Raw genomic sequence first — 19,132 nt, forward strand, 5'->3', positions numbered from 1 at the left:
GAAAACTTTTTTTTTTTTTTTTTTTTTTTTTTTAGAAAAGAGGGTGATGAATCACCTTTCCAGAACCTGCTCACGGCAAGTCCTCAACAATGTGTGTTAAATATAGGGTCAAATGGACAAAGGCCAGAAACTATCTCAGTGTCTACTTTCCCTCTCATTCCTCAGGTCCTCCTCATCAGGCTGGAAGGTGTGTGTCACAGCCCAGAGTCACTGCTCTGGCCTCCCACATACCACCCACCATACCTCATAAACCCCAGCTCCAAGGATGGATAGGAAAACCTCACCAGAATGTACCCTTGAGCCTATTCCCATTTCGGAGCCCACTGGACAAATCCCGTGGCTAATGACAGAAAAAAACGAGAACAGAACACAAAACCCTAGCAGAGACAGCCCCCGCCCCCCAACACAGGGGGAAATCTCGCCTTCCTCCCACACGCCATCACTCAAATCTGTCAGCTTCCAAAAATGTTTAGCAAGTGCAGCAGCAAGGGGCATGCTTATCAGCCTGGTGTGGGAGCTTAATCTGCTTGGAGGGCCTTCTCCAGCCCAGAGCTCCAAAAGTCTGCTTACGATTAGCTCCCAGCTCCAGTTCCTCCATCGGAAAGGCTAGCAATGTGTTGAGTTCTAGCCTCTGATCAGAGAAAGCTCCAGGAGAAGGTGGAGACAGTGTCAGCAGAGAAGAAAGTGCCAAAAAGGTCAGCTGGTCTGTTGCCACTTCCCTGACACCAGCCCCAAACCACCTCCCCCTCTGGCTTCCCGCCTCTCCTGACTGGGACAGTCACATCCGTCAGGTCAGCCTGTCCCCAAAAGTCCCTGCTGACCGTCTGCCAAGAAAAAAAAAAAAAAAAAAAAACAGCATGCCCCGGCTCCCTCCTAGCAGATGGGGGTGGGGGGGAGGAGCAGGGAGGGCAGGAAGCCAAGAGAACCCGATTGGCCCTTGCTGATTTCCTTAAAAGAGATTGCAGGGCCGGGGCCTGTCACCCAGCCCAACTGGGTGATGCGGACTGTCTGGAAAGGTAAAAGTCCCCAATTCTCTTCAAGCCCAAGGCATCCCCCATCCCCAGACCCAGTCACCCGGGCTAGTAGCGGCGGGATCTACTACCAGGGAAGGAGGGGCTTCGTTTGGAAGCAGCCACCCCACCGCCACGGCCACGGCCACCCCCACCCCCGCCGCAACAGGCAGCCAGGACGCTCGGAGTCTCGGCTGGTGCACCGGGTCCTGTGGCGGTCGGTCCTAGCACAGTGCCTGGCATCCTTGGGGCCAAGGGACCGGCAGGGGCAGGCCGTCGTCAAGCGGACGGGAGCCGGTGGATTGCAAGTCCCAGACCCCCTTTCCCGAGGTCCTGCGGCCAGGCCCGGGGGCATCGCGCCCAGGGAGGCCTCAGGCCCTTCCTTGGCAGAGGCAGATCTCTGCACCCCGACAAGCAGCCGGCCGTCGCCGCGGACCCTGCCTTCCCGGGGCCGAGCTCTCAGCAGGCAGGACCTGACATTCCCAGGGCTGCTGCACGTCTTCGCGCCTTGGTGGCCGCGCCCCCCGTGCCCCGGGTCCCGGCCGCTCCCCAAGGCCCCGGGCGCCGGCCACACCCACCCGGGCCGGCCCCCTCCCTGGCGCGGCTCACCTGCCTGCCCGAGCCGCCGGCCCTTCCCGCCCCCGCGCAGCCCCTTCCCCCCCAGCCGTGCCACCTGCGCCCCACAACCGGCCACCCGCCACCGCGGCCTCTCACCTGGGTGTCGAACCCGTTTTCCACCGAGCCGCTCCTCCGCAGCGGGAGCCCCTCCCCCGCCGGCTCCTGCAGCGCCTGGGACTTCAGCGGGATCTGGCTGGGGTAGGGGGTCTTGCTCACCTCCACCTTGCTCCCTAACTTGAGGTAGCAGGGCTGGGGGCCGGCCCGGGCCGGGGGCACGTGCAGGATGGGCGCGGCGCTGTGCACGGGTTTGGGCAGCCCCGACTTCATCTTGGAGGCGACCAGGATGGCCGGCATCTTCTCCCGGGGCTTCGGCTTTCCCAGCACGTCCCTGGCAGAGGCGGCGGCGGCGACCGCTAACGGCAGCGCGGGGAGCAGGGCCGGCGCCGGGCCTCGGCCCGCAGGCGCCCACCACCAGCAGAGGGGGGGGGGGGAAAGAAAAAGAAGAAGAAGAAGGAAAAAAAAATATCCCGGGTGCAGGTGCAGCGAGGCCGGGGCGCGGCGCCACCTGGACGGATGCTGCAGGCGCCTTCACGCCCCCCAGGCGGCCTGCTCAGGGGACCTGGGCGTTCAGGGGCTGCTCCGTCCGCGGCGTCTCCTCCTGGGAACCCGAGGCGTGGACGCCCATAGTCACTTGTCACTGCATCTCCGGGGGGAGGAGGCCCCTGTGCAGGAGGAACGGCTCCGGGGGCTCCGGCTCCGGCTCCGGGGGCTGCGGCTGTGCGCCGGCGAGGGCAGGGGCGAGCCGCGGCAGGGAGGTGGGGGAAGGAGCGGGCAGAGCAGGCGGGAGGGCGAGGACGCCTGCACCCACAGGAGCTGCGGCCCCGACGGCGAGCACCGCAGTGACCCCCGCGACGCACGGGCGCGGCGACAGCCCCCGCGAGGTGCCCCGAGGCGCGACAGTCAGCGCCGCTTCCAGGTCCTCCGGGCAGACAGCGCCTCCGCGCCGGCAGGTCTGCACATGCTCCGTGGGCTCCCGCGCGGCGAGGCCGTGGCGTGGGGCGCGGGGCGCGGGCTCCCGGACGCGCGGCGGGCGGGCTGGGCAGGGCTGGGTCGCGAGCGGCGGCCGCGCTCCCCGGGCAGGCTGCGGGGCTGCGGGGCTGCGGGGCTGCGGGGCTGCGGGGCTGCGGGGCTGCGGGGCTCCGGGCAGGGGAGGACGCGGCTGCGGCTGCGGCTGCGGCTGCGGCGCGCGCTGACAGCCCGGGCCGCCCCGGCGCGCCCATTGGTCCGCGGCCGGCCAATCAGCGCCCGCCGTTCTCCTGCAAAGGGGGCGTGGCCTCGAGGCCCGGGGCCGCGGCGCTCGGTCGCGGGGTCCCCAGCCGGCCGCGGCGGCTCCGCGGTGCAGCGGGTCCCGCGCGCTCCCCATCCCCGCCCGCGCCGCCCGCGCCGCCGAAACCCGCTTTTGAAAAATGCCCTTTCGAATGCAAAGGCCCGCCTCGGGGCCCCGCGGGCCGGGCGGGGGGCGGGGGGCGGGGAGTCAGTTTGTTTCCGTTTTCAAATCGCTCTGGTCACCTCAACGGTTTGAATCTTCCGGAGTCGCGCCCGCCGCCCCGCGGCCCCCCATCTGGACTGGGCAGGGCTCCTCCTCGGCTCGGCGCTAAGGACCCGCCAGCCATTTCCCCGCCTTTCTGCCCGCACGTCCAGGCGGGCCGGGGTGGGGGCCCCCCAGGAGCTTCCTCTCCAGCTTTCAAAGGCTGCACTTTGCACTGAACTATCTGAAGGGTTTGTAACCGGTGCAAACGCGTGCACCCGCGGAGGCCTCCCTTCCCGGGCCCCCCTTCCCCCACCCCGGCCACCCAGCGCGGACCCTGCCGTTAGCAGCGGGGGGTGGGGGAGCCGGGGGGGGGGGGGGGCCCGCTGCGTCTCAAGGAGCAGGCCCTCCCTGTCCGCCCTCGGACGCTCTGGCCTCGCAGGTTCCCCGACTCTGATGCGCGCGAGGATCCCCCTCCTCTCCGTTGCTCCTGGGGTTCCTCGCTGACGCACAGTGTATGAGAAGTGCAAAGCATGATCCAGGCAGGCCCAAACCCTCGCGGTGCGTGGACGAGGAGCCCCCGCGCTGGACAACTGCCTGGATCTAAGCTGGGCGAGTTCTAGAATCGTACCTGCACCCTCACAGAGCCGCGGTGTGCCCTTGGAGTCGGGAGGAGGCCTGACCACAGGGGTATCATGCGCCCTTGTCTGGGTTAAATGAGATAGTGCATGACAGTTGTTAAGCATGAGTACCTGTCAGTGTAAGGGGTCACAGAAGTTGGGCATTATTATCCTTGTTATCAAATTACTGCTACTTCTCCCCCCCTCCTTCATCTCTGCTTATAAGCTGCTTGTCTTTTTTCTGTGTCTCTAAGATAACAGGCTTTCCCTGTATGTCCACCCTGGAGCATGATTTACAACGCTGATATAGCACTGATTTATCATGATCCAGACCAAAGGAAAACTGAGAGTTTTAAAACAACCCCTGAAAGCAGCATTAAGAAAAGAGAAGGTGCCTTCTTACCCTGGCCTGCTTCCTCCCCCACCTTATCTTCCACAGGCTCTCTGATAGACTTTCTACACTAGCTAGGCTGAAACATATAGTCTTATATATATAATTCCAGGTAGTCTCCCTCTCTCTGAAATTATTATTATTTTTAAAAGATTTTATTTTATTTATTCATGAGAGACACACAGAGAAAGGGAGAGATATAGGCAGAGGGAGAAGCAGGCTCCATGCAGGGAGCCCAATGTGGGGCTCAATCCCTGGACTCAGGATCACGCCCTGGGCAGAAGACAGGCACTAAACTGCTGAGCCACCCAGGGATCCCCCCTTCTCTCTGAAATTAAACCATACATGGTCTGTGCCACTTACTTAGCACTCAGCCCTTTGCCATCTGATGCTACCTTGTTATTTATCATTCTGTGTTTATTTTCTTCTTAGAAGGAAAAAGGAAATTTCCTCATGAAATTAGGAACTGCAGTTTTAACTTTCATTTGAGTTTCTCGGCAGCAAGTATAATGCTGTGGACAGAACAGCTACCCAGATGGTCACTGCATAAAGGAGTGAATGACATTAGTAGGGATCCTCCAGGAGGAGAGCCTTTTAGAGTCAAGTACATAGTGTCATAAGGAATGTTATACTATATTAAGCCTTAGGACTCCCTTACCCAGAACCCTGGTTCATACAGATATACCAAGAGTCATGGAGAGATATTTGCAGTCTTCGACTTTAAAGTTCACAGAGCTACTCCAAAGCAGTTCCATGGCAGTGGTTCTCAAAGTATGGTTCCCAGACCAGTAGCAGCAGCAGCAGCACCTGAACACTTGTTTGAAAACCCCACCCCGACCAACTCAACCAGAAGCTCTGGAGGTGGGGCCCAGCAATCTAGGCTGAACAAGTGCTTAAGTCAGGGATTCTGATGCAGGCTGAAGTTTGAGAGCTTCCACCCTAATGAATACTATCCTGCACTTACTGCTCTTCCAGGGCTTCCTAAACCTTAATGTGCATAGGAATTACTGGAGATTTGGCTAAAATGCAGATTCTGATTCAGTAGGTCTGGAAGAGGGCTGAGATTCTGCTTTCAGAATAAGCAGCTCCGTGATGCCTGTGCTGGTTGGTGGTTTGGAGATCACACTTTGAGAAGTAGGGCTGAACCATAGGTAACAAAAGGCTCTCATTGCAAGGGTCATCTGGAAGTAAGTGATTTTCTGTCACACTGTGCATCCATCTAGTTTAGTTGAAGACAGCAACCTAATCAACTAGTAATGTCTGTTATGGGCACAGAAAAGAAATAGTGATAGACATGCTAAGTATTTGCCATCTTTGATCTCCTGTTTAAATCGTATTTGCTGCCCGGGTCATTTTTGGGGTTCTTGGACCCTCAACTATGTGCAAATATGAAAAACAGTACATTCTTTTTGAACCTCTTACCTAATCCTCTAGGATTTGGTAAACATATGAGCATCCACCTTAACCCTTTCTGAGTTTTATGACTAAAGACTGCTAATTTGTCATCTGCCTTGATGGAAGATGAGTGACTCTTTTAGTCTATTTTCAATTTCTTTTCCTCATCCTTTAATAATGTTATGTGCTCTTTCCAGGAACATTTTTTATCTTCCTTTATATCTTTCCTATTAACCCTCATTTTCCTTATTTAAAGCAAAACAATTTATTTTCAGAACCAGACAAGGAGGGGAAAGCTTTTTTTTTTCCCCTGGGGCAAAAGAAGTAATTGCAAGATTCCTCCTTAAGTAGGATCATCTCAAATTATAAAAATGCCCTCTAAAGTTACTCCTTCCATATGTATGCTGTTAACATGAAAGAAATCACTTTAAATCAATATGTTTGGCAAGCCCTGGTAGCTAAAGTAGTTACTGGTTCAGATAATGGCAAACTGCTTTGGAAAGAACAAACCGCCTGGGTTTCAAAAAAAAATTTTTTTTTAAATTGGATGCATTGTGGACAGCCCACCATTTAAAATCTTAACGTTGACAGCCCTCCTCTCTTCTTCTTTTGTCTAACTTTAAACTTTCAAACTCACCCACATGTCAGTGATGGGCCAATTTGAAACTTATTACCAAAGTGCTCAGGATCACTGGATCATCCTGAGTTCAGAGTTCCCTGGTTCTAAGAGCCATCCTCACATCAGAATGGGCCAGCTGCATTGCTTTCTGATCCTTCACATCAGCCACCAGTGATTAGTTGAGTGCGAATTGGGCTTCAGAGCTGACCTGCCAGTGACCAGCCCCATCAACCCATCCTTCAACTGAGTGAAAGACCCCTCGCTGTGCCTGACCTCCCAAGAAGACAGTCCTGTGAAGAACCTGAAACATCTAAACTCCAGCCTATCACACACACACACACACACACACACACACACAATGGAAGGATCTTAAGAAAAAGTCAGCAGCCTCTTGGAAACCCTTGACTAGAAACGATGAAGGGAAATGTTGCAAGTCTCTGGAATAATATGAAAAGCATTCATGAGTTTATTTGGGAGTAAAAAAAAATCACACTAGTTTATTTTCAAAAACACACTTCTTGTTAGTTTTCTATGACATGGGCTGATAACCTATGACACATATCTCAGAGATGGCACAAATGCCCATGTTTTGGTAACAGCCGAATAGAGAGCCTACCCATCTCAGACTGCAGAGAAGCCAGGGTACAAACCTCAGCACAGCTCTTTAGAAAGACTGCTCACTCTGCCCCCCACTCACCTTTAACCTACCTTCTTCCAGACGGCTCTGTGTGCAGATCAATATGCACAATGATAAAACTGTGGGCTCTCCCCCCTGCACATGCTGGAGTTTGAGAAGCATGTGTGAATGAATATGTGTGTGTGCGTGCATGCACACATCAGCCAAATAGGGAGTGGCTCAATCATTAATTCCATGAATAAATTGTTGAAAGCCATTTATGTGCCAGGCTTTGGCCATTATGACAGCAAATAAGAATAAATTCTTGTTCCGTGCTCTCAAGGTTCAAAGAATGATGTACCTGCTGTTTCCCAGCCAGAGCATCACCCTTTATCACAACTGAAAAACTGAAAGAACTCACACAGGGAAATAAATGACAAGTAGTAAAACGAGAATAATAGAAGTGGGGCAAAATATAGTGCAATAAATGAGGCACCAAAGGAGAATCAACTATCCATGAGGTTAGCAGCTGCTTTGATTAACGCAACTTTCTTTTTTCCAATGAATTGTATTCTTTGTTATTAAGGGTGGTGAAAACAAAATATACACAGCCAATTCCTCACCATTTGTTACTCCTTACACTTAAAAGTAAATTTTCTGTTAAAAAATAATGAACAGATTATCAATCTCCCCTGAAGGATTTCAGAAAAGCTTCATATTAAAAAGGCATTGATCTGCTAAAGAAGGAAATTTTTTTTCTGTAGCTTTAATGAAACTACAGAAAACTTTCTAACCAACAAAAAAACTGAAGGAGAGTGGAAAGAAATCTCCTCCTCAATGGTTAGTGTTGAAACTCTAGGACATATTGGTCCATTCTCCCATCTTTGTAAGTGAAGTCTAGAAAATATTCTTTTGTTGACATCTTGCCTCATTCCACAAAGGATTTAAGGAACACCCACATTCAGTGAAATAATGACTAAATAAGAATAAATGTGACAGAAGAAAAACATTCTTATTTAAAACCTGACTGTGATGGCTTTTGCCTTCGGTAGGTAGGGGGAGGATGTGTAAATAAACCATAGCAGTGGGAATATAAATTGCACATCACTGCCAAATTGAGGCAATATATTCAATAGGCAAATCTGAAATCTGCAAAGCAGCCAGTTCCGGGGCTACTCAAGAAAGAGCCTCCGACCATGTGGTCTGAGGGATGACATTAGTGATCACTTGAATACCCAAAGGCCAGCACAGAGCCCAGGAGTCAAGCTATATGATAGTCCATGGCGAGAGAGATTCAGTTTCCTGGGAGAGGTTTCGGGTGAAGGACCCCCCAAAAACCAAGTAGCCAGAGCACCGGGAAGAGACTCCTGACAGAACAGAAAAAGCAGAGCAGAGAGGCATAAGAAAACCCTTTATTTTCCCCAAAATAGCAAGCAATAAAGCCCACTATGCTACCAAATGCTTGAGTGCTGAGATTTTTCTTTTGAAGGGGGGAGAATTATTCTTAAAAAGAGCTGAGTTTTGAATCTGGGTTCTTTTTGAAGCAGAAGAGAGAGAATAGAGGGAAGAGTAAGATTCTGAGTTTAATGGAAGCAGAAATTCAGAGTCAGGAATACCATGAGAATGAGAACTGCCTTCCTGCCCATCTTTACCCTGCTCCCCAACTCAGTGATTTGCAGAACTCTGGGGAGGATTGTCAAACACATTTCAATAAGAATATCTCCTGAATTGGGGAGCCTGAGGGGCTCCATCAGTTAGGCCTCTGACTCTTGATTTCAGCTCAGCTCATGATCTCAGGGTCCTGAGATCGAGCCCCACATTGAGTCCTGTCCCTCACAGGGCTGCACACTGAGCATGGAGCCTGTTTTGGATTCTCTCTCTCCCTCTCCCTCTGCCCTTCCCTTGCTCTCTCTCTCTCCAAAATTAAAGAAAAGAATGACTCCTGGCAAAGAGATGGTACTAGGGGAAATGTAAATAAAAGATGAAGATTGAGATTGTATGTGTGGGCAAAGAGGTAAAGTAGGAGAAGAGAATGAAAATGTCTGGATTCTCTAGTCCATGCCACTGGCTATAGCCACCTCAGTACTAGCGGCTTTGTTCAATCTTCCTGCACTGTGGAGTGAGCACCACCGAGGACTAACACCTACAGGTAGTAAAGGTGAAGGGCACTGAGCTGAATAGGTCTGGATTATAGCTGGATCCTACCTTTAAGCTTTTTGGTTTGCTTGTTACTTGTAATCGTCTTCATTTTTTCACTATCGCAGATTAAAAATACATAGTGATTGAAAGATCTGGTTAATCGAGTTTCAAGCTGACCTTTTAAAAAAATTATATTCCTCATTTTGTATTACCCATTGTTCATCCCACAGATTAGACCAGACAGTCAGAGTTGACACAATAATAATGATGACGCTGATAAGAACTATAGTTCATGGAGTTATTCTTGCTATGTGCCAGGGACTACGATAAGCATTTACATACTTCAGCTCTGATGCTCACAACAATCCCACGAGGTGGATCATTATTGTCATTTCCTTTATACAGAAGAGAGAACCAAGGCCCAGAAAGAGGGCTCGGTATCTTATCTAAGTCCCCACAGTTAATTAAGCAAAAAAGTTGGATTTGAACCCAGGAACTCAAACTCAAGAGCCTGGACTCTGAACACCCAACAGTCTACTGTCAACAGACCACCTTCATAACACTAACAGGGGAGCATTCCTATATGGTGGCACAACTGCTCCATTTTGCAGCTGGGGAAACAGACGAGAGGTGTGGTAACCACCCAGGCTGTGAGTGATGGTGGTCTTAGTACCCAGGCGAAGAATGAGCTCCGGGCCAGTGATGGGAGCCTGTTTGCATGATGCTCGGGTTCTGAGACAGAGCTGCCTGCTGGTGTCCACGGGGAGGCAACGACAACGGGACCAGTGGTAATCACCAAGGGTGCCTGTTAAAGGAGCAGATCCCTAAACACCCCTTCCCTCCAGAAAGCCCCTAGAATGCTAAAGGGTGAGTCTGAATCGGCCAGTCCTCACTCTTTGCTTTGCAGCCCTGGCCGTCCTTGAAAGTCACCTGGGGAATTCATAAAGGAAGGCTGCCCAGGCCCCACCCCGGACCAGCTAAATCAGGCTCTCTGGGAATGGGGCCCAGACATTTGCATGTTAATAAAGCTCTGCAGGTGTAGGCAAATTGAAAAGCACTGCTCTAAGAAATGCCACAGAGGCTTTGTGCTTGCAACGCTTTAGAGTGGAGGATTAGTATTATGGCAATAACGTGGGTAGTTCTAATCAATAACAGCCAATCTGGAAAGACTCGAGCCCTTCTACTGCTTTCTGAGCTGGATTTTCTTTCTGAGAGACCCACTCGGCCAGGTCAGCTCCCTGTAACCCCAGTGCAGCTGGGCTAAGTGCCCAAATGCTGCCTGGAGTCAGCTCGCCAGCTGCTCGGTGTGGGCCTCGGGGCGCTGAGCTGCGCGCCTTCCCGCCGCTCCCTCTGCCGCATTTCCTCTTTTGGTGACTGCGATCACCCTGGGAGCCCTCGTGCCTACCCTCTGGCTCTGCCCCAGGCCCGGAGCCCGGTGAGCATCCGCTGGGGAGGTTAGCAGAGGCGCTCCTGGCTGCTCTCGGGCCCAGCGGAGGCCGGGCCCAGGGCCCAGGGCTCTCAGAGCAAGGCCTGGAGCACACTTAACTCTTGCAGGCCCGTGCTCCTAAAAGGGTGCGCTGGTGGGAAAAATCCTGGCAGTGGATAACTTAAAAAAGAAATCACTTAGAGCTTTGGTATGCACTTTGTGATTTTTTTTTTTAATTTAAAATGTATTCTCAGTGGGGGTATTTTATTTACATGTATGTTTTACTACTATTAAAATTTACACATATATTTGTGTGTTTACATTACAAATCCATAAATACGTTTATAAAGAAGGAAAAGGAAGGAATCCCATTAAACTGTCAAGAGAGGGGCACCTGAGTGGCTCGGGGCATGGTTCTGGGATCCTGGGATCCAGTCCCATGTTGGGCTTCTCGCAAGGAGCCTGCTTCTCCCTGCCTGTGTCTCTGCCTCTCTCTCTCTCTCTCATGAATAAATAAACAAAATTTTAAAAAAAACTGTCAAGAGAAGTTATTTCTGAGGGGCAGTTTAGGAGACCGGTAATTTCTTCTTATTGTATATCATTGTTTCAAAGGGTTGGAATTGGGACGCCCGGGTGGCTCAGTGGTTGAACATCTGCCTTCGGCTCAGGGCATGTCCCAGAGTCCTGGGATCGAGTCCCGCTCCCCATAAAGAGCCTGCTTCTCCCTCTGCCTGTGTCTCTGCCTCTCTCTCTGAGTCTCTCATAAATAAATAGAATCTTAAAAAATAAAATAAAGGGTTGGAATTGTGATTTTTAGCGTCCTTTTCCATGGCATTTTCTGTATGTTTGAATAAACATACTTGTTTTAACCTTTTATTTACTCAGGAAACACTTATTCACCTGTAGTGACCCAAGCGCTGTGCCAAACGTTCACGATAGGGAAGTTAGCTAGTGTATCTTCAACTCTGCCCTCTGCCTTTGCAGGCAAGTGAAGAGGACCCTTCTCCACAACAAACAAAAAAAACCCCAAATGCTCTGTTAGCTGTCAAAAGATTAAGAATCCAGGTTTAGGGCAGCCTGGGTGGCTCAGTGGTTTAGGGCTGCCTTCAGCCCAGGGTGTGATCCTCAGACCTAGGATCGAGTCCCACATTAGGCCCCCTGCATGGGGCCTGCTTCTCCCTCTGCCTGTGTCTCTGCCTCTTTCTTTCTGTCTATGTGTCTCTCATGAATAAATAAATAAAATCTTAAAAAAAAAAGAATCCAGGCTTAATGAAAAATTATCTATGTATGTGTAACAAAGTCACTGAAAACAGGGTTCTCTCCTTCTAAGAAAACCAGGACCTGTTACCCCAGAGACCCCAAGTAGCCTCCCTTCCTTCCAAGGAAGCAGCTCCGCACAGAATCATCCTCTACAGAAGTGCCAAGACCACCCCCGAGCAGAGGGACTAAGAAACCGATTCCTTGCTGCCGCTCCTACCAAGCTACCTCTAGAACCAGCAATGCTGAAGACAGAGTCCTGCTCCTGCACAAAGAGACATGAGGAACCCGGGCCGGTATGGCTAAAACAAACTCAGCCAGGCACTTGTAAAAGGGAATTCTAGTTCACGCTACCCTTGGCTGAGCTTAAAGCTGGTCTAAAAACTGTCAACAAAGCAGAGACACCCATGAGGATCTTTTGCGCCCTGAGATCATTTGAAGCCACTAAACATAAACAGCTGTGTGGATTTCCGCTCATTCTCCAAACCCCAGGCAAATAAAACCTCAAAGCTCAAGATGGGTGGAAAACAGCAAAATATACAGGGATTTTTCTTTTTATTTTTTTGGCTTAGGAATATGTTATTTTACAAACAGTGGGTCAAGACACCATTAAATCTCACAAAAAAAAAAAAATTTTTTTTTTTTTTTTTTGGGCCTGGCAACTTCCTTGAAGCTCCATGTTATGCAAGAATTTTAGACATTCACTGATAAATATATCAGAATGTTCTCCTCAAGGCAGTCTGGACATGCTTCAAATGTGAATCTAACAAAGTTAGTCTCTCTAAAGACTGCATCTGAGATTGTCAAGCATGGTCTTCCTGGTTTCCACAAACACCATCTTCTCAAACTTCGGGATGTTGAATGAACTCCCATTCAGAATCATTTGCTTGTTAGGGTTTTATCCTTCCCGAAGGGGGAGGAGGGCATAAAGGGTTGGGTCTGGAGATGGAGAATCCAGCGTTCAAAGGCATCTGGCCTGCAAAGCTGACTTCCTGCTGAGTTATCAAAGACAGGTTTCTAGAACCCCCCCTCCCATGGCCATTTTAGTTCTTTCCTTGCCTTTGATCCTTTATTCTTGACTTTCATTCCTGTCTGATCACCACAACCCCATTTTCTTCTGTTTTTTTTTTTTTTTTTCCCCCAGAGGAGGAAATTTGGCAGAGCCCCTTTATCACTATCCCTTGTCTCCAGGTTCCTTTTTGATAAAGAAAACAGAGGGGGTGGAGTCAGGCAGGCCTGGGTGTGAATCCTGACTTCACCTGGGATTGACTAAGCCAGGATCACTTCGCTTTTCCGACTCTGTTTAACAGTAAAATGGACATGACAATGACTATTTCACAGGGTTGTTGCAACGATTTGAGATAATGGAGGAAGAGGGCCTGGTGTGAGTCTAGAATCTTACAGGTGCTATACTCATTCATTCATTTAAATAGTATTTTAGTGCTACTGAATGCCAGACACCATGCTAATCGCTGGTGATATAATATTAGTAAGAACCAAAGTTCTTTTCTCATAGAGCTTATAATGTAATCAGGGAAATGGACAATAATTGCATAATCACATGAGTGAATTGTATAATTACCAAGTGAGGTGAGTGCTATGTTGTCAGATAAGGAACCTAGACCCCTTCAGACTGCCAAGGCCCCAAGGCTTCCCTGGAGAAGTGATGTTTGGGGTGAGGTGGGAATGAGTTCTGAATGGTAAAGAGGGTAGCCAGGCAAGAATGGGGGTTTTCATGCATGCCTGCCAGTGTCACCAGCTAGACCTCAAGAGCTCATCTTTATTCCTCACCTGCTTGTACCCACAGAAACTTTGTTCCACATTGTCCTTTAAGCTCTTCTTCCCAGCTCATCTCTTCACTCAGGCAAAAGACCCAAGGGACCTCACATCATGTGAGGCACCGAAACTACCCCTTCAGCAGTAATGACTGCCTGGACAGGAGCTGTGTCAGCCCAGGTGGCCCAGACCAGTTTGAGCTCAACCTCTGACTCACACCTATGCAGATGGACCAGGGAGTGACCAATAGTTACCTGCACCTCATTACAATACTGAAATCTCCACCCAAGGAGCAGCACAAGCCTCCTTTACATAACATACAACGTACATATGAGCAGGTTTCCTTAGGGCGCACGCGCAACCTTTGCCCACCTCTACATACCTCTACACGACAAGGCTCCCCTATCTAAATATGCATCCTGACTGTAAATAAAAGAATCCCATTCATCCTTGCTCGAGTAGTCACAGCTTTGGAAATTATTCCCCGTGATCTCCTTATTTGCTGCAAATAGGTCCCCGTTGTGCGACAGCTCACCTGGGGTAGCTCCTCTCTGTGGCTCACCAAGGAGCAAACTCACATTAGCTGGGTTACACCTGTGTGCTTGGGGTAAGAGGTTTGGACTGGGTCCGGCCACTCCCACCCCCATATTCTCCTCCCTTTTACCCTTGGAATAAGACTCAATGTCAAGGTTTCAGTTGCTCCTTTGGAAGCCCCTCAGTGAACTGGAAAGAGTCTGATAGATGTGCACAGACATTTAACTGGTTGTGTGATCTCGGCCGAATCATTTAAACTCTCTGAGCCTCAGTTTCCCCACCTATGTCATTAGTGAGATATATCTCCTGGGACTTTGGGAGAAAATTAAATGTGAGGCAGTGAAGCAGGACAGAGTGGTTAAAACGATGACAGCTTTGGAGTTTGCCTGAGTTTGACCACATGGGTTGGAGCTCTGCCAATTACTAGCAGTGCGACCTTGAACAAATGACTTAACCTCTCTGTAGCTCGGGTTTCTCACCTGTAAAATGGGGCTAATAACATTACCTCCCTCACAGGGTTGAAGGAAGGATTAAATGAATTAATATGTATAAAGCACTAAATCAGTGCTTGATACTTGGCCATTGCCAATGCCACCATGGTTATCATTGTTCCTGGCACACAGTAAGTGTTCAGGCCACAGCTCCTTTCCTACCCCATGACCCCTTGTTGTAGGTATATCCACGTGTGGAAATCTCTGTTGCTAAGACATCGAGGGAAGATCCAGAACCTGAGGCTATGAGCCTAATGGGGAACAATGCCTCTCTGAGCGGAGCTGAGGCACCATCCAGCATCCTGGGGAAGGGATCTGTGTCCCCAGAACTGAGCATCCAGACTGGACCAGGCAGGGAAGAGAAGCTAGAGAGAGGGTGATGGAAGCTCTCTGTAAGCACTTCCCTTGTGATCCGTAGGCCACAAGAGGCACCACTTCTCTCATGGCAGTCTGGGCTCACACCTGGCCACTCCTCACCTGGCCTCCTGCCAGACTGAGTTAGTAAAGATGTACATGATCTGAGCATATCTGTTTCCTCTGAGACATTTCTTCAGGGTGCCATGCCTTTCTTCTTCCATGGGGTATCAAATACAGGTGTCTCGCCATCATACCAATGGCCTGAGGTCATCATCCCCAGGGGATGTGCCTCTGCTTGGGAGACAGGCTTGTTTTCAGCAACCAACCTCTTCATCCTGGCATTGTTGGACTTGTCCAAATCCACAATTACAATCAACACATCATGGCCCAGCCACTAAAGTAATCCAGTGCAGAAGGCCATTGGGATGGTGGCAAGGTTTGGGGTAGCAATGAAAACAGCTATGTTTCAGACTCCATCTCACTTAATGTCTCCAAATAGTACCTGGGAGTAATATTTCTTCCTTTTACAGATGAAGAAACAGAGGCACAGACAGGTAAAGTAGGAATTTTGCTGTGATCACATAGCTAGGTAGCAGTAGGACTGGGATTTGAACCCTAAATTGTCTAATTCCAAATCCACACTTTCTCCATGACACCCTATTTGACACCAGCAACTTGAGACTGAGTCCCTGACTCTGCTGCTTGGTTGCTCAAGTTGGGGCAAATCGCTGCCCCTCAGCAGTGTGAAACTGATTTGCTGTGGGCCACAGAGTGGGGAGCCTGGGCCAGCCACCTTTGCTCACACCTTCCTCCAGCAGGTGGCTGCAAGTGGGACGCAGAGGACCTGCGGAGGAAGAGAGCATTTCTGTGTGCACCATAGTGCAGGGGGTGCTAAGCCACAGGGCACATGAGCTCAGTATGGAAATAGTCTCTGGAAAATCCAAAGTCTCCATGTGCTCCTTTCCCTACTCCTCCCTTTCCTTACCTCTCTCTCTCTCTCTCTCTCACACACACACACACACACGCACACGCACATATGCACGCACACACTGTCCTCATGCAACTTGCATCTGGCAGGGAGGCATGCCAACTGAGGTGTTGAAATCCGTGGAGAGTCATGATTTGGCACCTGTGGAGTACTTTTCAGCACCCTGGAATGACAGCTTATTCGTCCACACAACCCTTCCAGAAAGGTCGTAGCTGTGCTGTCATGGAGGGGGAAATCAGAGCAAAGGCTGTCAGTGATTGCAGCCGAGCTGGAATGGAACTTCTCACCCCTTGCTCAGTGAGGCCTTTCACAGGTACTTTTTGCTCCTGGTTCTGCTGTTCAAATTGCAGGTGACCTTGGAAAAGCCACTGGTCCTTTTTAGGCCTCAGTTTTCTCAGCTGCAAATAAGGGGGTTGTTCAGTGGCTCTCAGTCTGAGCTGTTTGGACCCACAGGGCCTTCGGATGTGGCAATGGCACATTCATCAGGCATGATAACAGCTGCCATTGACGGAGGGCCCTAGACACATACACATCTATTAGGTATCTTATGACTGTCTCCAATTCTTAAAACAAACCTGCAAGGTAGGAATTGCCACCTCATTTTATAGATGAAAAAACTGATCTTCATAGAGATGAATGACTTGCCCAAAGTTGCACAGTGAGCAGTAGAGCTGGGATTTGAACCCAGACTTACTTGTGCAAATATTACCACCTAGTGCTTCCCAGGGAGTAGCTTCTCTCCTGGCTTAGGTAATGGGCAAGGACGTGGGTTTCCAGCAGGGCTGCCTCCTCAGCACTCAGTCCTGTGCCCTGTGATGAGCCGGCCCTGGACAATGACATGGAAGGCTCTGGTGGGCTTGATGAGCAGAGTGGGTATAGGCACTGGGTAGATAGCATGGCTTCCAGGGAAGGAAGGCATGGAGCCAGCTGCCCTGGGGCTGCCCCCAGAGGTGTGAGTAACGTGTGGAAGCAAGAGTTCAGTGGGGCAAGGGGAGGGAGGCCTTTCTTGTATCCCTCCCTACTCAGCACGGAGCTCCTGTCAGAACCAATTGCCATCACAGAGTGCCTGTACCTCACAGCTCTCTTCCAAAGACACTGACCTACTTTTTGTTGTGTAGACATGCATCCCAAACCCCCCAGCTACTGCCTTCTTACTCTAGGTCAGAGCTATACTGATCATCAACTGGATGAAACCCCACCTTTGAGTCTGGGTTCCCACAGCCCTTCCTGCCCTGCTCTTGTCCACTTCTCCAGCTCCTTCTTCTAGTTTTTCCTGCCATGTTTGGACACACTGCCTCACTCGTGCTGCCACTCATGAAGAGGCCGGATGCTTCAGAGCTACACTGAGCTCTCGGAAGGCAGATGGCCTGTGGTCCTGTTCTACTTCTGTGATGCTGTGTACCCGTGCCTCAGTTTCCTCCTCTACAAAATGAGTACAATAGCAGCATCTATTTTGTAGGATTATTGTGAGGATTAAAAGAAAATGCATGTAAAGAGTACTTTTTAAAAGCCCCACAGTGATTCCACTGTACAGTCAGGGTGAGAGACCCTTTAGTATCAGAATAATCTTTAAGAGAGGAGAGAAGGTAGCCCGGGTGGCTCAGTGGTTTAGCACCTGCCTTCAGCCCAGGGCCTGATCCTGGAGTCCTGGGATCGAGTGCCATGTCGAGCTCCCTGCATGGAGTCTGCTTCTCCCTCTGCCTGTGTCCCTGCCTCTCTCTCTCTCTCTGTGTCTCTCATGAATAAATAGATAAAATCTTAAAAAAAAAAAAAAAAAGGAAAGGAAAGTTAAAAAAAGAGGGGGGGAGAAGGCATCTCACTGTGTGTACTACAAGGCTGACATGCTTCAGGAAACAGTGCCTGGCACAAGACCGGCCTCCTAGAAATAGTTTTTTTTTTTTTTAGATTTATTTATTTATTTATTTATTTATTTATTTATTTATTTATTCATGAGAGACACAGAGAGAGACACAGAGATACAGGCAGAAGGAGAAGCAGGCTCCCTGCAGGTAGCCCGATGCGGGACTCGATCCTGAGACCCCAGGATCATGCCCTGAGCTAAAGGCAGATGCTCAACTACTGTGCCACCCAGGTGTCCCTAGAAACAGATTTTTGAATGAATGGATGATTCTATTTATTTGGAAGATTGAAGAGTGACAATGTTTGCCCAAAAGCCGGATGTCCAATCACTACCGAAACCCAGTCTCAGCCTGAAACCAGCAGACCATGGTCTTGATCATGAAAAGGTCCTGCTGGTTGAGGGTGCTGCTATGTGAGATGCTCGGCTGACAGGGCCCCGTCCCAGGAAGTAAAGTAGATCTGCAAAACTGACACCTGGACACACTAAGGAAAACAGACTAAATGAGCTCCACATAACACACAAGAGAGAAGACTTTCCCCATGAGACAGGGTTTTGGTAAGCCACCACTTGGATGTTTAGGTTTCTTGTTTTTGTGTCAGGCTTCCAGGTTTTAGGGATCATGTCAGCTTCAGACTTGAAATGGACAAATGCACTTTCTGAATCCTCATACCTAATTCCAGATGGAAATACTGGGAAGTAAGTGGTTCTGACCAGCTCGGCTGCCGGTATAGAAGTTATTCTTAGCACAATGGTGTGGGTGGCAAAGGAGGGTTTTTTTTTTTCCTTATGTGACTGATGTTCAATTAGGCTGCTGAAAACTGGGGCAGCATTTCTATGTATGGGGGATAAGGGTGGAGTGGGGCATGACCCAGCATCTCAGTGTCATGTAGCATTTTGCTTTTTCTCTTGTGGTATGCTGTCCAAAAGGGCCTCGTGGGGAGCTATTAACATATGGAGTATAATGAAATTCAGTGAAGAAGGCCAGGTGCTAGCTTTGCATTAGTCAAGATCGATGGAAAAAAAAAAAAGCAGGCCATCCAGTGTTCTTTGATAGAACAGTAACCCAGAAAGGACAAAACCTTTCAAAACACAGGACAATAAAGGACACACTTTTCTAGCTTGTACCTTGCACGCAATTAAGACCAGGGCTGCTAGGCTGTATTAAATGCATATAGTAACCCAAAGTTAAGACAGATGATGTGACAGGAAACAATGCCCACATAGCCTAGAAAAAAAAAAAAAAAAAGCCTGGGACCAAACATTGCTAATGCCCACTCTGTGGTAGGCACTTACAGATAACATCTCATTTCATCTTTGCAGGGTAGAGTACTGTCATTTCCTGTTTAGATAACAGAATTGACATATGAAGAAATGAAATAACCACTTCAGTTAGTACATGACCATGAACTTGGATCCCAGCCTCTGGAGTCTATATCCTTCCTTCTTGAGCAGAAGGTTCTGACTCAGCTCCCTCAGGAAGGCCATCTTTGGCTGCCAAATAAGGCA

The 19,132-nt window shown here is 49.8% G+C and overlaps 1 protein-coding gene across 5 annotated transcripts in view; it reads right to left on the reverse strand.

The window, feature by feature from the left end:
* The window catches only part of NAV2 (neuron navigator 2), a 399,361-nt gene extending 396,714 nt beyond the window's left edge, over positions 1-2,647 (reverse strand). For all 5 annotated transcript variants that reach the window (XR_011995074.1, XM_072725405.1, XM_072725403.1 and 2 more), the window contains exon 1: positions 1,725-2,647. Coding sequence is in view for 4 of the 5 variants with exons in the window: in XM_072725405.1 (XP_072581506.1) it covers positions 1,725-1,982 (258 nt within the window). In the remaining variant the exon portion in view is untranslated. The remainder of the gene's footprint in view (positions 1-1,724) is intronic.
* Positions 2,648-19,132: the final 16,485 nt, after the last annotated feature.

The sequence above is a fragment of the Vulpes vulpes genome, chromosome 11 (assembly GCF_048418805.1).
Source record: "Vulpes vulpes isolate BD-2025 chromosome 11, VulVul3, whole genome shotgun sequence".
Taxonomy (NCBI): domain Eukaryota; kingdom Metazoa; phylum Chordata; class Mammalia; order Carnivora; family Canidae; genus Vulpes; species Vulpes vulpes.